The 16,564-nt window shown below is 40.3% G+C and overlaps 2 protein-coding genes and 1 non-coding gene across 3 annotated transcripts; 2 read left to right on the top strand and 1 right to left on the bottom strand.

The window, feature by feature from the left end:
* Positions 1-335: 335 nt before the first annotated feature.
* On the bottom strand, positions 336-1,526 carry LOC115692555 (transcription factor HEC2). Its single transcript, XM_030619437.2, has one exon. The coding sequence runs from the start codon at positions 1,277-1,279 to the stop codon at positions 488-490; it is 792 nt and encodes a 263-aa protein (XP_030475297.1). The 5' UTR covers positions 1,280-1,526; the 3' UTR covers positions 336-487.
* Positions 1,527-8,408: 6,882 nt separating this feature from the next.
* TRNAR-UCU (transfer RNA arginine (anticodon UCU)) lies at positions 8,409-8,481 on the top strand. Its single transcript has one exon. It is a non-coding gene; the product is annotated as a tRNA-Arg (tRNA).
* A 3,750-nt stretch (positions 8,482-12,231) lies between these two features.
* On the top strand, positions 12,232-13,042 carry LOC115692527 (protein RALF-like 34). Its single transcript, XM_030619403.2, has one exon. It carries the CDS (start codon positions 12,322-12,324, stop codon positions 12,748-12,750), a length of 429 nt encoding a protein of 142 aa, XP_030475263.1. The 5' UTR covers positions 12,232-12,321; the 3' UTR covers positions 12,751-13,042.
* The last annotated feature ends 3,522 nt before the right edge of the window (positions 13,043-16,564 follow it).

The raw sequence follows: 16,564 nt of genomic DNA, 5'->3' as shown, positions 1-16,564 counted from the left end.
TATAGTCTTAGAAAGAAATGACGGTTCCATTGATAGAATGAATATAAAATTACTAAAAATGAAAAACACACATAATTTCCTGCTTGACTGCTGCTGAAAATTAAGGGTTTTTTCACCGCGTGAGGACGAAATAAAAGTGCATAAACTATATATATGTTGTTGCAAATTGTGGGGACGGTCCAAAACAAGATATTATAAAGTACTACCTTCATGTATACAGAAGAATTCATGCGTAGTCATTTTCAACGTCCTTGTTTTGGCCAACGAGACATCTTCTATAAAGAATGCAAAAACGTGAGTAGTTCTTTTTATCTGTTTGATACAAATAAATCATCAAAGCACAATCTTCTGCTTACATTATGGGAAGAAGGGTAACACTCCACTCATCACAATTGTTTGAAGAACATCACCATTCATCACTAGCTATCCAAAAAGAAAAGGCCAAAAAAAGGGGTTGAGAAAAAAGAAAACCCATTTCAAATTATCATTAAAATATCTGCATTGACCCCACCACTTGCCCACTCTGGAAATCCTTCCCTAAATGTGAATAATTCAAATTCCCCATCGCTGTCGTTGCCGCCGCCGCTTCCGCCGTCGCCGGAAAGCCGATGCCCATTTGCTTGCTATTGTTGTTCACGGCAGCTTCCTCTAGACACTGCACTTGCTTCTTCAAGAACTTGACGTAGTGAATCGCCTCGTCCAACATCGAGGCCGTGTCCATCTTCGTGCCACCGGGGACGAGTCTCTGGAGTATCCTTATCCTCTCGCTGATCCTCTCCCTCCGGTGCCGCGCCGCCACGCTCTGCGGGTCCTTCGATATCTTCACGTTCCTCCGCTTGGGTGGCTTGATCGACTCCGGATCGATGTGGATCGGTTGCATCGCCGCGATCCGGAATATCATCTCCCTCATCGCCGCCATCGAATTCCTCTTCTCGTGCGACGAACTACCGGACAAATACGCGCCCATCAACCCGCCCGCCGGCGCCGGGCCACCTCCGCTCTTGAAAAAATTAGGCGGCAGGGGGGCGGAGGCCGGGTCATGAACCGGGTGGTTGCCGATGAACGAGACGGTGGCAGGACTTTGAGATATTGGCGCGACGGGGCTTCGTTGGTGGAGCGGCGAAGGGTACCTCCCCGCCGCGGGGCCCGTCGGGCCGGAGAAATCAGACGGGTCGTGATGCGAGGCGTCGTAGAGGTCGGGATACTTCCCGGGCTGCATCAATATCTTCATGATGTCCATGTGATCTTCCGGCGACAACTTGATCATACCAACATCCATGAGAAGAGGAGAGAGCGCGAGAGGGAGTTTGATTATTAGGGCTCTTTTCAGGGATAAGAGATGAGATGGAAGCGAAAGAGAGGGTCAAAGGTAAAGATTTCTCTGCAGGAATAAGGATGTGAGAGGAAGAAAACGAAAAGGATGTACACAACAATGGAGGTTAAAAGCTCTGTGGGGATGGATTATATCTAATAGACCGACCATCAAAATCGAGCAGCGAAGGTGGAAAGTGGACGGGGGTAGCTTTATATAGCAAGTTGTTGGCAATATAATATAATTTACTGGTAAATAAACCCAGAAAGTAAAAAGAAAAAATAAGAACAAAGAAAGGAAAAAGAAGTTCTTCTCTCTCATTTACGATGAGCCTATGATTTAAGCTCCAATTATGTGGGGCTACCACTAAAAAGAAAAACCCTAAATATCTTAAAGAGTGACTCTGGGGTCTGAAACTCTGGTTTCATCACGTGTGTCGACATGAAATGGGGGTATCAATTACTCTAGGCAATACAAAAATGAATTTCTTGCCTCGAACATGACAGAATAATTAGATTTGAAATTTAAATGCCTCATCGGTCGGATCAGCTAAATCAGCAGGGCTTCACATGCGTCACTTGAATATAGAAGACCATAGTAACCGTTTGAGTGAATTTGAAAAATACATGTCAGTTTGTAGGAAAAATAATTTTTTTCCTATGAAAGTAGGAAAAAAAATTCAAGGTATAATATGGGTTTGAACACAAATACACAAAGGTCAACCATATGATGAAAATGGAAGCTGGATGTGAAATTTGCAGAAAAATGTAAAATCAATCAGTTCTCACTTAAACTGGAAATATATACATATACATGTGCACATATACATCAACTTGTCGATCTAATTTTGGATATCAAGTCATGAATCTAGGGCAAGTACAACTCATCTGGAAAAAGGCTGACGATTGGATGGCTGGGGTTAAAGAGAATGACAGTAGAAGGAAAGGTGCATGAACCCCATTTGCTTTCTCACAAAGAGAACCCTTTTCTTTTGACAAATTTTATAAAGAAAGTACACTTTATGCCTTAGAAACAATTCACCTTTCAAGCCGGAAACATTACTACAAAACCCCACAATCACATGAACTTTGTCAGACGAACCACCCCCCATCTATCTCAGCTTTGGACCGCCGATTTCATGACCACCCGCAGCGGAAACTCCGGCGACTCTTTGTTAGGTCTAGACGTGTTTCCGTATTGCTCATGTTATTCGATAGGAGATGGGTATATGTGCTAACACATGACGATGGGAACGTAATAGATAACACCCAGTGTCAAAATGTTAATCATACATCTTCGCTTATAACCACGAATTTAGAACATGGATTATTCCCTCTTATAGAAAGTCATGATGATGAATACTTTACACAAAGATGAATATGGAAAATAAGTTTCAAGTTTTTTTTTGTCTCCCTTTGGCTTTGTAGTAAAGGTAAAGTGCTTTTGGTGGGTTGGGGACGTATATGACACGCGCAGACCACTGGTAATAACACCCAAGTTGACGTTATTATCTGCAAAGAACTTTTGTGGCACGCCCTTCAAGGCGGATCAGGGGGATTGACGGTGGAGCAAATATTGTCTGCACTGAGCTCAACTCACATCTGCCGTCAAGATAGGCAGATCTCGTACGAAGTCCATCTCATCCAACGGCCCAGATGAGCTGAGCTCACATGAATCGAGTTCACTGAGGACTCCACTTCCTGACAGCGACGGTGATGCCAGCCCCAAATTTTAGTAGAAGCGATGTGCACTTTTTCGTCAGTTTTTACCAGTTTTTACGTCCTTTTACCCTTTTCGAACTGGCGAAGCCTCCTCCGATTGGTTACCAAGTAGCAGCAGAACCAGCAGCAATCTGTGACTGACTCTTCTCTATCTGTCTATTCAGTTTTTTTTTTTAAATTCTTGATAAGCCTTTTTCAGTTTGCAGCAACTTGTGAAAGGTTTTATGGGAGGTGTGGATCTTGATGGCCTTTGACAATTCGAGAACAACCCACCGATTGTCAATCTGTCCACGCCAATGAAGTTTGGGCAAACAGGAAAAAAATCATCTTAAAATATCTTATCATTACCATTTTGCGTCTTGTCTTTTTAAAAAATACGTATCTTTGCATCTCAAATCAAAACTAATCGCTAGAAAAAAGTGATAGAGGATACTTTTGAAAAGAAAATGACGATTTGCTAAAAAAAATGTGCTTGCGGTGAGATGAAATGTGGTACCTAAGAATGCAAATGAGAGTGCACAAGTGCATTTTGAATAATGTCAAGATGCACGGAGATATTATGGTGAAATTTTATTAGTTTGAGATGTTAGGTGGACAGGACACTCATCTACGTGTTGCTTTTGCCGATCATTTCCTCAAATACTTGTACTCCTATCGAATCATAAATAAATATATATAGACATCATCTTCTATTGAAAAGTACACATTTAAAGGTTTGTGCTTTTAAGAAAATTTGTATTGGAATTAAAGCGGAATGACATGTTTCTTAATCCCTCGAGAAGTCTCGATTGTTTTGTATACAAGGTTTGAAGTCTATGTGATGGGATTATTATATTTTCCAATGTTGTCAGTTGTCGGGTGTTTAAGAAGTCTCAACTACCCCAAAATTGATACTAGAAAATGTTTCCAATAGCAATTATAAAGTGTTTTATAGCAAGCTAGTGAAATAAAGAAAACATAACATTTATGTTTATAGGAACAATTTCTTTTCAGAAATAGTTTTTTCTATTTATATACACAGGATGAGTTTCTAAGCAAAATAACGTGTTTGGTAACTACACAAAATTTCTATTCTCGACATAGAAAGAGAACAGAAAAGTGTTTGGTATGACCCTAAATTTTTTTTGTGACAAGAAATTTTTTGAATTTTTTTCTTTTCTTTTTTTCCTCTCTTCTTCTTCCTCCTCTAGCCAGTCACCAGGCCTCGACGATGACTGGTGACCGTCCAGAGACAAGAGCCGGCCTCGAGTGAGCCTCACGGTGGCTAGATGAGGTCGGCCAAGCCTAGCCATCGGCCATCACCGAGGCCCGGCAACCGGCTAGAGGAGGAAGAAGAAGGAAGGAAAAAAAGAAAGGAAAAAAATGGACTTGATTCATAAATTGTTCCCAGGAACAAAGACGTAGATTTTTTTTTACTTCTTGTTTTTGTTCCAAATCTATTCTCTAGCCACTTTTCTATTTTGGGGAATAGAAAAATTAACTGACGTTACCAAACGAATTTATGTTCTTTTTATGTTCCGGAGAACAAAAGAACAAAAAAATAGAAAAACATTATGGTTAGCAAACGGGCCCTAAGTATTCTAAAACTTGACAAGAAAGTGTGATCAAAATCCTAAAATTTATATGACCAAAACAAATTTCTAAAACTTCCAAATAGTGTAATTGGGTCCTAAAACATGTTCAATCAGTGTAATCAACGGCTTATGCTCACTCCGTCAAATTTGGATGTCAAAAATATACTGACGTGACTCTTCTTATTTCTTATTTTTAACTGCACTCGGCGTCCGCTTAGCATACATTAGAAAAAATATCAAAAATGACAAAAGAAAAACCAGAAAAGAAATACAAACCAAAAAAGAAAAAGGGGGGCCAGAAAAGTTAAAGCTCAAAATTTCAATCTCTCAAGTACCATGGTTTATCTGACCCAAAAAAAAAAAAAGTACCATGGTTTGTGGTGCAGTGCACCAAACAGTGAACACCTCTCATCATCAATGTTACTAACACTCGATGCTACGAAGAAGCATCAATGATGCCATCGTCGATACAGAGAAGAAGTGATGGATTTTGACCATTGGCTAATTTGGGGTTTTGGGATTAGCAAAAAGAGAAGCTTATCCCTATAATGGATGCCATGAAAATTTCAGCTGAAGCACTTCATCGAGACATATCTAATATGATGGGAAATTGCTTATTATAATTTTTTTTTTGGTAAGGATAAATTGCTTATTATAATTGATAATTGGAAAATATAAGAAATATATATATAACTCACCTTTCACCCAGTTATCACTTATACACCTTTACGGTTAAAAATACCGAATATACACCTAATTTTTATCTTCAAAGACCCCTTTGCAGTTTGCACTTTCACATCAATTATCTTATGTCTCTATTTATGAAATGCAATTTTTCTTTTAAAAAACGCTCCTTCACAAATCGTAAATTCTACTTATCAAAACATTCAAAATCAAACCACTCAATCCCTAAGCATGATGTTACAATGAGTTCTTTTCAATGTCAGATTTTGCTTAGAGATGTGTGAATAATAATCGGGAAAAAAATAGAGAATATGTTAATAGCCATTAAATCAAAAGTGGGGTATATTTTTTTTATATTTTCTCGAGATAGAGTTTGGTAGCTATTGCACATTATTCTGTCACATTGACTTTCAGATATGGGGCTTGCCCTTGTGGCAAACTGTTGACTATGGGGAAGAACATATAGGATCAAGTTTTCCCATGAAAGTTTCCAATCAATCTTTTGTAACTCGATGTAACTTTAAGCCTTTATCTTCATGCTCTAAGCCGACGGTCCATCTCTCTACGAAAGCAAACACTCGCCTAGACTCAGCCCACCGAATTACACAAATCATTTATCGAATATTCGAAGTAAATACGAGTATATATTATGCTCAAACTTATAAATATAACCCCTTGTTAAAAAAAAAAACCGAAGCTTATTCCGCCCCATAAATTTAATTTCAACTTGTGTAAAGTAACATGTTCGTTTGTGCACATGAAGAAATGAGTGCTGCTGTCAGAATATTTCCCAAAATTATTATACTCAAATAATAATTCTTCCGAGCTGTGGGAAAATTAGAAAATTTAATAGCAAATTCAAAAAATCTCCCCCCTTATCGCGTCCTGCTAACGGGGCCCGTTTAGCGAGCAGAAGATAACAAAATTTAATGCCACCCAAAAAATCATACAATAAACAAAATTATCACTGCAAAATAATAAAAATTAAAAAAAAAAATCTCCAGGAAGCGGTCCAAATTCTAAAGTCTCTTTCCATCATTACGTCGAAAATTCGACAAATTTTTATTTTTCCCTTTTTGGGTCCACTCCTCAATTCTTACCTTAAATAGGCAAATACCAAAGGGTCACTGTAAATCCTGTCTGTTCAGATTTGTCTGTCCATTTTTTGCTTTAATTATTTAGAAATTATTTCTTGCAGGAAGACAGAAAAAGAAAAGATTTTTCACGCTCTCAGGCCTGCCAAAAAAAGAAAATTAATGGCGTGTTCGGGTAGGTTCTGATGTGGGTTTTTTAATTAATTACGACAGTAAATAAATAGATTTTTTATTTTATTTTTCTTTGCCATTTTCGTGCATTTCGGTGGATGAAGTTATGGGGTGCGCAAGGAGGCTGTAACTCGAAACGCAGTTAGCACAAAAACGACAGCTTCGTTTCCATCGATGCCCACTGCACTTGGAATACAGTGCATGGTCAGCTCTCGTATTCAAGTCTGGCGGTGCTTTTCGAGGAAAATATGTGTTTTTTTTTTGGGTCTTCAAAATTTAATTTCCGGAAAATAGTTTCTTATGTCATCTTTACGTCAGTCAAAGCGCCTCGCGATGATTTTTATATGCAACGTTAATTTTGAGATTTGATTTTTGTTTCGCATTTCAAAAGAGTTTTGGCTATTCTTGTGAGATAAATCTATATGGAAGCACTTCGTAAACCTATAAAAGTTGTCGCATAAGCATGGGAGAATGATAATCTTCATTTTTAGAACAGATAAATATCGATAAATCCATTTGAAGTTATCTAAGTATGTGATATTTTGTTCCAAAAATCTGGGATGTGAGTAAAGACGCGCGAAATATGTTTGGTATTTTTTAATATCTGAAGTCATTTATAATTTTCTCCAATTATTCAGAAACTAAATTTCATTATCACAAACACCACCCACATAATGAGAACCAATTAGGTTCTTTGCAAGTACCCTTTGATCTATTGATCGTAATCGACGCATTAACAGTGAGAAAAGATGCTAAATTCAAGAATTAAAATTAAATAAAGATGATGCATCTCCTTTTTGGTATAAGAATGTGACATAATTTTCCAAAACAAAAGATTTGCAGGGTCTTCTTTGCAAAAATAAGAAAAACTCACATGGTAAAAGGAATCCAAAGGAAAATTGAGCCACAAAGTGTTGGACCACACAACTTGGAGTGTTCTTGAGCTATTTATTTATTATGGCCCTGGCCATAAAATTTCTTTTTTTTTCTGATCATTACTGGAGTAACTAAGCCAGTTAGCCAATGAAGCTTCGAGGCGTCCAACATCTTAGAGAGTAAGGTCGAGAAAGAGAGAGACACGACTTAAATAAAAAAAGAGAGAAATTGTTTGTGGTCCTTTCCTTGTGAATTACTTGCAAATATGGACATATTGTGGAGCCAAAAAAGTCGTCTATCCTTATCCTCCTTTTCCGTGATCAGAAAAGGAGCCAAAAAAAGATTTTTAAAAAAAAACACAACTTTAAAAGGGTTGAAATCGATGGAAGGCATCCAATTGGGAGATACCCAATTGTACGGTTGGCACCATCGAACTAAAGCTCGTGTGTCGAGCGTCTCGAAGACCCGAACCATTGATGGACCGGGGTGGGAAGCTAGCACCGATCGACATCCTTCCCAGCGCTCGTTATCATTCGGGGCAAATTTCAGTAACCATAAGTACAATCCATTCGAAATTCCCACATAACGGCTCGTATCTCGCGGTCTTTAATGTATATTTTTGGTCCGCCGCTGATCTCGGTCCGTTTTTTTTTCTTTCTATCTTTTTTTTTTCTTTTTTGTTAGCCTTTGATGCCCCGTGTGAGTTGAGAGACCAAACACTTCTTTGCTGCTTCATGGTCAATCTTCTGTGCGCTTTTTTTTCCCCCGCTGTTGGGCCTATCATATTCAATCCAGAAAATCCACAAAGCCCAAACTCATTCCCAGTTTGGGCCCAAGAAAAAGCCTCTCTCGAGATAAAATAGTCGACATATTTTATCGTCGCAAGGGCTAGATGGGCCGGACAGGCCGGCCCATTTTCGTATTTGGTTTCAATATTCAATAATTAAAATAATTATGGAAAGTGACTGTCAAGGTAGCGCCTGTGGCCTAATGGATAAGGCGTCTGACTTCTAATCAGACGATTGTGGGTTCGAGTCCCACCAGGCGTGCCATCGTGCATCGTCATTTTACCACATTTACGTTTCTTTCTTCACGTTTGTTTTTCCTTTTTTTTTATTGGGGACACAGCCTTCACATATTTCTTTGAACAAATTGACATTTAGGGTTGCACATTTTTCATTCCATTTTCAATTTTTGAATCGAAAGTTGTAAGAGAAAGAAGCTGATATCTGCACCCCAAACATTTGCTCAATTCTTCAACTTCTCCACTCAATTCAAGAGTGCCAAAAATTCGACTGGCCCAAAGTTTTATGTTGATTCCTGCCAAAATGCGTATCGTAAACATAAATCCAGCAGTCCAAAATAAGATATCCAAATAAGAACATCCACGTCGAGATTGAAGAATATTTGTACCAAAGAGGCATCATTTATCCTCTCAAGGAAAGGTTGGATATTAAGCTAGATTCAAACCAAGAAGAAGTAGATGATGCTAATGTGCCTTAATTTACTAGAACTGCATAATACAAGATTCGCAGCATGGTGCAAAATTGATTCAGAAGATGCAAAATGATATACTTGAAATTTTTTGAAAGCGTTTTTTTGTCTTTCGCGACAAAAAAATTTTCCGCCTTTTTCTTGACATCACGTGCGGAAGCAAAAGGAGTATGTCCAATTGATTCAAATTGTAAATATCAAACTTGTGTGTGTGCGATTCGCGTTAGTTAACGTTTGGTATAAAGAGAATCATTATCTTTATCTAATGAAGTTAGACGATGGACATACCATGAATCCTTTTTGATTCATATCGACGTACACCCCAGAATTTCAGAAAACGATAATCTCACAGATAAACTCAAAAGAAACAAAGAAGGGAAAATACTATCAAAAACCCAAAACTATGTCACTTGTGACAAATTTACCCTAAACTTTTTTGTAACATAAAAACCCCAAACTATACCACTTGTGACAAATTTACCCTAAATTTTTTTGTGACACCAAAAAATCCTAAACTATGCCACTTGTGACACATTTACCCTACAATACTTTGGCCCATGGGCATTTTCGTCTTTTTCCTTTTTCTGCATAATACAAGCTTCGCAGCATGGTGCAAAATTGATTCAGAAGATGCAAAATGATATACTTGAAATTTTTTGAAAGCCTTTTATTGTCTTTCGCGACAAAAAAAAAAATTTCGCCTTTTTCTTGACATCATGTGCGGAAGCAAAAGGAGTATGTCCAATTGATTCAAATTGTAAATATCAAACTTGTGTGTGTGCGATTCGCGTTAGTTAACGTTTGGTATAAAGAGCATCATTATCTTTATATGATGAAGTTAGACGGTCGACATACCATGAAACCTTTTTAATTCATATCGACGTACACCCTAGAATTTTAGAAAATGACAATCTCAGAAATAAACTCAAAAGAAACAAAGAAGGAAAGTACTATCAAAGCCCCAAATTATGTCCTTGCGACAATTTCTGCTAAACTTTTTTATGTAACACGAAAACCCAAACTATACACTTGTGACAAATTTACTCGAACTTTTTTTGTGACACGAAAAATCTCATATCTTGCCATGTGCATTTACCCTACATTTTGGCCCATAGGCATTTTCGTCTTTTTCCTTTTCTGTTTTTCTTTTTTTTTCTTCTCTCTTCCCTCCGCCGGCCATGACGGAGGGAAGCCGGTGAGGGCGGCGCTGGGCGAGGGTCGCCCGACGCCGGCGAGGGCTGCCTTGTCGGCTTCCCTCCGCCATGGCCGGCGGAGGGAAGAGAGAAGAAAAGAAAAAAAATAGAAAAAGAAAAAAGATGAAAATGCCTATGGGTTAAAGTATTGAAGGGTAAATGTGTCATAAGTGGCATAATTTAGGGTTTTTCGTGTCACAAAAAAAATTCATAATAAATTTGTCACAAGTAACATAGTTTGGGGTATTTCGTGTCAAAAAAAAAATTTCAAGATAAATTTTTCATAAGTCGCATAGTTTGAAATTTTTGGTGATATTTTTCAAAAAAAAGAAAAAATAAATTCGTGGCGCAGGATAGGTGGGCCCCAGCCGCTGGCCCCAGGCGACCATCCGCGTCTTAAAAGTTGCATCCGACACGTCGCGGTCTCCGTCCCTCCTGCACTTCGGTGCTTCGACGGACACCCAATCTTCCCTGCACCACCCAATCATGTCCCGACACGTCATATCCATCCCCTGCCGCACCGCAGTTCCGGGACGGTCGACGCTCGACAGGACCAGGAGGAGCCCGGGCCCCCTGCACCTCACCGCACCCAATCGCCGGAGAAGGGACGGAGCCGGGCGCGGCAGATCGCGACACGTGTCGATCGTGGGGCGGATCGCGATAGCTGGAATCCAATCACGCCTCTGTTGGTGCATGTGAACCGTTCTTCCTCTGCAATAATGATTTGTCTTACCCGTCAACTCACCCCCTCTTAAAAGCCGATCCCCCCAAAAAAATGAAAAAATAAAAAAAATAATAAATTATTTGCCGCAGGAACAGAGACAGCTGGAATTAGGTACAGCGACATAAATAATGTGATTCTTGAATGTCTAGTTTGCTCGGTATAATTTCCAGACTTTTAGGACGTATTCAATTTAGTCCACGAATTATATAAAAATGTTCATGTTGTCCTTCTATTGATTCAAGTTCAGAGACGAATATTGAAAGTTTCCATATGTTCAGGAATCGCATTGAACAAATAAAAAATTTATGGACTACATTGCATATCGGGTTACAATTCATGGACAACATTAAACAAATCATAAACTCAAGAACCAAATTATACATTAAGCTAAATTTGGAGGACCGTTTGTGTCATTCTCCCTTGAAATTAATGTTTGCGAAGTTTGGTGGGGGTGGAGTTACACGAAGTCGAACCGGAGCGGATTGCTTTTGTACGCTCCGGTTCGATGAATCGAGTTTGAATCATCTGCTTCATTGGTTCTTCATTTTCTTGATAAGTCTTGTTAGCTTTACAAGCCCATTAAAGAAAACGTTTGGAGCTTCGTCCTTAAACATGAAGATCCCAACTGCTTGCCTAGCGCTTGAGATACTTCAGATTTATTTACGATTTGGTTGTGACTTTTAATTGATAGTCAGAGGATTACACAACCGAGCCCGCTGAGAAAATGTTTTGGTCCAATTTGTGAATTGCTTTCATGGAAAAGGTTCTCTTGTGTTGACTCTTATGGTTTGAATCGCTTTTTGCTGACTGTTGAATGGAGGATCTCGCTCATGTTGAATCATTACCTAGGCCAATCGCCAAAAGTTCAATCACGAAGCTCTGCTCAAATCCAATAGTCGCTGATCGACCTTGTCGCATCCCTAATCTTCTCGGATCTTGTGGAGGAATAAGTGCCCTATATACCGATCTTGATCGTTCTTTCTAGTCTCCCTTTCACAACTAGCACAAAGGCGTAAGATCGGATTCCCTACTCCATGGATCAAGCAATTTCGATACACCGACAACATGGGTCCATCGGATCAAACGATGATCACCGGTCTCCGATCGATCGGGTTCATGCAATTATTTTTCCAACCGGCAATGACGTGGAAAAATCGAAAAAATCATCCGTGTAGGAGACATGACTTTTGTAATTGGAACATTTCCATGACTCAATGATGGCTTTTCTTTATCTTTTCCGGAAAATAGTAAACTCCCTTTTTATCAATACCAATGCTCACTCACTCTTGATCACGGGTCAAAAATGTGAATGCACAATATCACGCGGTCCTTTATTGCAAAGAAGAAGAAGAAGAAGAAGAAATTACTAGAGACAGGTAAATACTTCCTTTTGCTAAATCCACTCCGCTAGCTTTTCCCTCAAGATCAACTCGAACGCTCGCTCACTTTCCATCGCCCATTCACTTCACCTCTCTCTCATGGCCTCCTCCTCCGCCTTCAACCTCCTCCTCCTCGCCTCCCTCCTCCTCCTCCACTCCCTCTTCGCCGCTCGCCACCTCGTGCGAGCCCAGGCGGCGGCGGCGGCCGACGAGGCGAGCCTGAAGCTGATGACGTCCGACCCGACAATGGAGTGGCCGGGCGCGATCTCTCTGTACGACGGCTTCTCTGCCGGCGACGGCGAGGGCGAGGGCGAGGGCGAGGAGGTGGAGGGAGAGGGGGGCCGCCGGTCCCTGTTCTGGCACACCATAATGAGGTACTACATATCGTACGGGGCGCTGTCGGCGAACAGAGTCCCCTGCCCTCCCCGGTCGGGGAGGTCGTACTACACCCACAACTGCTTCAAGGCCATAGGGCCCGTCCACCCGTACAGCCGAGGCTGCTCCATAATCACCCGTTGCCGGCGGTGAAGAAGATGGTCCGGTTGTGGCCGACACTGTGTTCTTTTTTCATTTGGGTGTTCTGCATTCACGTAGTTGTGTGGATGCTCTGTTTCTGATCTCGCCGGAGAAGAAGTCGCCAGCTGTTCTTGCTGTCGTCTGTGCTCCGGCGGATCGTTGCTGCGGAAAATGTGTGTAAATCTGTGTTGTGTCGGGGGACTCGAGATCTACTTTAGAGCTGTATTTCAACCTGAGTTGAGAAGCATATGATATCGATGCATGAAGAACTTTATGAGATTTAATATAATGTGATTTGACAAAAGGTGCAAGCAGATTTTTTAAATTGCGGATCTTGCTCACCTGCCTCGATTAGGAAAGTCTCACTATTCTCGTGTCATGCATAATTAGTACTGTCGAACATGTTATGATTTCGAACTCAAGTTTGCCTAACTGCTTATTACTTGAGCGTGCATAAAATAATTTGGATCGGCGATTGTGCCGTGGAATTATTTATTTTTGTCTAATTTGAGCATGACAATCTTATCGATGGTTGTTGAAGTTTTGAGACTAAGAGCATTTATCAAATAAGTTACACAATTCTACACTTTGCTGAACTATAAAAAAAAGATTCCCCGGAAAATATACCCGAGCGATGAGATATTCTGGTCCGAAATTTTTGCCCCTCTCAAACTTTTTGCAACCGAACGAATAACAGGAAACGCGTTCTAATCGTTTGAATTCTAATACTTTCTAGTGATTTTATTATACATTGTTCCCGGATGCTTATTAAGCGACTAAATAAGGAGACACTATAATTCTTAACGCAATGACAATCCTCACAACATACATAACCGATATCTTAAAAAAGTTAAAAATGATATATTTTTTCGCAAGGATGTTTGACAAGGGTTCCGAGAGCAATTGTTGACAAGACACCGGTATACTTCTTATGTGTGCGTATGGCCACAGTGGAGTTATTTGGGTATCATCTCATGATTACTTGGATGCTATCGTTTTCATCATTATCTAATTAGATCAGTTAATTATATTTTCACTCCTCGTTTCTTCCATCTGGCATTTCGAATCGGAGCAGAAAAGAGACGTCAGTTTTGATAATGTTCCTAGTCAGCAATCTCATCTCTTGTATCTAATTTAAGAATATTACTCCCATAATCTCTACTTACCTTAATCATCCTCAATCATCCCTAATTTAGGGCTCTGGTAATATCTATATATACAATACACTTGTACAATACAAGAGAAGATGAGAAATACAAAAACAGAAAAACACAATTTCTTCATGGTATCAGAGCCGTATTTGGCATAATCTGCCTTATGATCCTGAAGTTTCTTTCTCATCTCATTCCTCATCGTCTTCCTTCTTCCCAAAGAAAATGTCGACAGGCCCTAATCCATCATCTTAGTCATCTTCATCTGTCGTATCTCCCTCACTCGTTATCTCAAACATATCCAACTTGATACCCATCAAATTGAACAGCTCAAACTATCTTCTCTGGCGCTCTCTTTTCGAACCAATTCTCAAAGGCCACAACCTCATGTCTTACATTGATGGAACCTCCCAAGCACTTGCTTCAACTGATGAAAATTACAAGACATGGATCGAAAAAGATCAGATGCTACTCTCCTGAATCAACACTACTCTCTCTGAATCTGCACTTCCATATGTCGTTGGCGCTACTTCTGCAAAAGCCGCGTGGGATGTCCTTGCTCGTCGCTATGCCTCTCTCACTCCTGCTCATGTAATGTCTCTCAAAAGACAATTACATCAACTCAAGAAGGGCAACCTCACCATGCAAGAATATCTCCAACAATTCAAAACTTTAGCTGATAAACTCGCAATTTGCGGATCCTCAGTAAGTGATGATGATCTCCTAATTTGCATTCTCGATGGATTGCCTGCTGCTTACTGCTCCTTTGCATCTTCTGTTCGTGTTTGTGCTCGTCAAACTTCCATCACCATTGAAGATTTACACAATCTCCTACTCTCTGAAGAACTAAGCATCATTGATGATTCAATATCCAAAACTACTTCTGCCTTCGTTGCAAACTGACAACCTCGAACTCTCTCTCCTAGGCAACACTCATTCACACCTCGTCCCTATAGGGGTGGCACTGGTTATAGGGGACGCAACAGGGGTCATTCCAATCAAGCCGGACTTCTCCCTACTCCATCATTTCGACCTCAAGGTCGTCAACTGAATACTGGTCGCCTGATCTGTCAGATTTGCAACAACCACAGCCATAGTGCCATTGACTGCTATCATCGCATGAACTATGCATACCACAGTCATAATCCTCTTGAAAATCTTGCTGCCATGGCTATTGCACCACCTACTGACGATGGCACTTGGTATACTGATATTGGGGCTAGCCATCATATTACAGCCGATCTGGGTAATCTCTCCATCTCAGCTCCCTATAGTGATTCTGATGAAGCTCAGGTTGGAAATGACCAAGGTTTGTCTATTACTCATGTTGGTTCCACTTCTCTCTCACATCCCGTTTCTTCCATGCAATTAACTAATATACTTCGTTGTCCTCTAGCATCTACCAATTTAATTTCAGTTAGCCGTTTTGCTAAAGACAACCACTGCTATTTTCTATTTAATGATTCTCAATTTGTTGTGGAGGACAAGCTAACGTGGCAAATTCTACACCACGGGTGGACTGAGAATGGGCTTTATCCTATGCGGTTCCCCAAACCTTGCTTCAAATCTCAAGTTTCATTTTCTTCTCGCATTGACTCCTCCACCTGGCATCATCGTCTCGGCCACCCTTCTGCAGCTATTCAAAATCTTATTTTTAAACAACTTCGAATATCAAATAAGCGTGACAACTCTCTCTGTTCTGCATGCCAGTTAGGCAAAAGTTGCAAGTTACCCTTTTCGTTGTCTCACACACACTCAATTTCCACTTGAATTGATTCATTGTGATGTATGGGGACCAACCCCAGTATCTTCTATTTCAAAATTTTCCTACTATGTACTGTTTGTTGATGATTTCTCTCCTTACAGCTGGATATTTCCTATGCGCCATAAATCTGATTTTTACGAAATTTTTCTAGCTTTCAAACCGTAAGTTGAAACTCAATTTAACCATCGAATTAAATTTTTCCGCTCCGATGCTGGTGGCGAATTCACTAGTGATGCACTCGAATCTTATTTTCACACTCATGGCATTCGTCATCAATTTTCCTGCCCACATACGCCTGAACAAAATGGTGTCGTTGAGCGAAAATATCGCCACGTAGTTGAAACTGGTCTCGCTCTTCTAGCTCAAGCTGGCATGCCCTCTCTCTTTTGGTTTGAAGCCTTCAATATGGCTATATATCTCATCAACCGCATGCCTATTATTTCTCAAATTTCTTCATATCAACAATTGTTTCAACAAATTCCCGATTATTCTCATTTACGAGCCTTTGGATGCTTTTGTTATCCCTGGTTCCGTCCCTATTGTTCTAACAAATTGGAGTTTCGCTCTTCTTTATGTTGTTTTCTAGGCTATAGTACCTTTCATAAAGGGTATCGCTGCTATGACATGCAAAGTCACCAAGTTTACATATCTCGTCATGTCAAATTTGACGAATCTGTTTACCCGTTTATCACAAACTCTAACTCTCCACCATCTCCTACCACTTTGCCCTCATTTGATCCTCTCTCCATCTGGCTACCATCAACCTCCGCCCCTACGGATACCACACGGGTTGAGCCCACCATCAACCCTGCCGACGGTGCTGCTTCCGCTCCGCTAACTATAGATGACCCCCCATCTCCCCTTTTACCTTCCCCTATACCAGCTACCACCCTACCACCCCCTCCCCCAC

Source organism: Syzygium oleosum, unplaced genomic scaffold (genome assembly GCF_021117445.2).
Source record: "Syzygium oleosum isolate NSW1041296 unplaced genomic scaffold, Sole_v2.1 Sole_v2.01, whole genome shotgun sequence".
Lineage (NCBI taxonomy): Eukaryota > Viridiplantae > Streptophyta > Magnoliopsida > Myrtales > Myrtaceae > Syzygium > Syzygium oleosum.
This window is presented reverse-complemented; position numbering and strand designations above follow the sequence as displayed.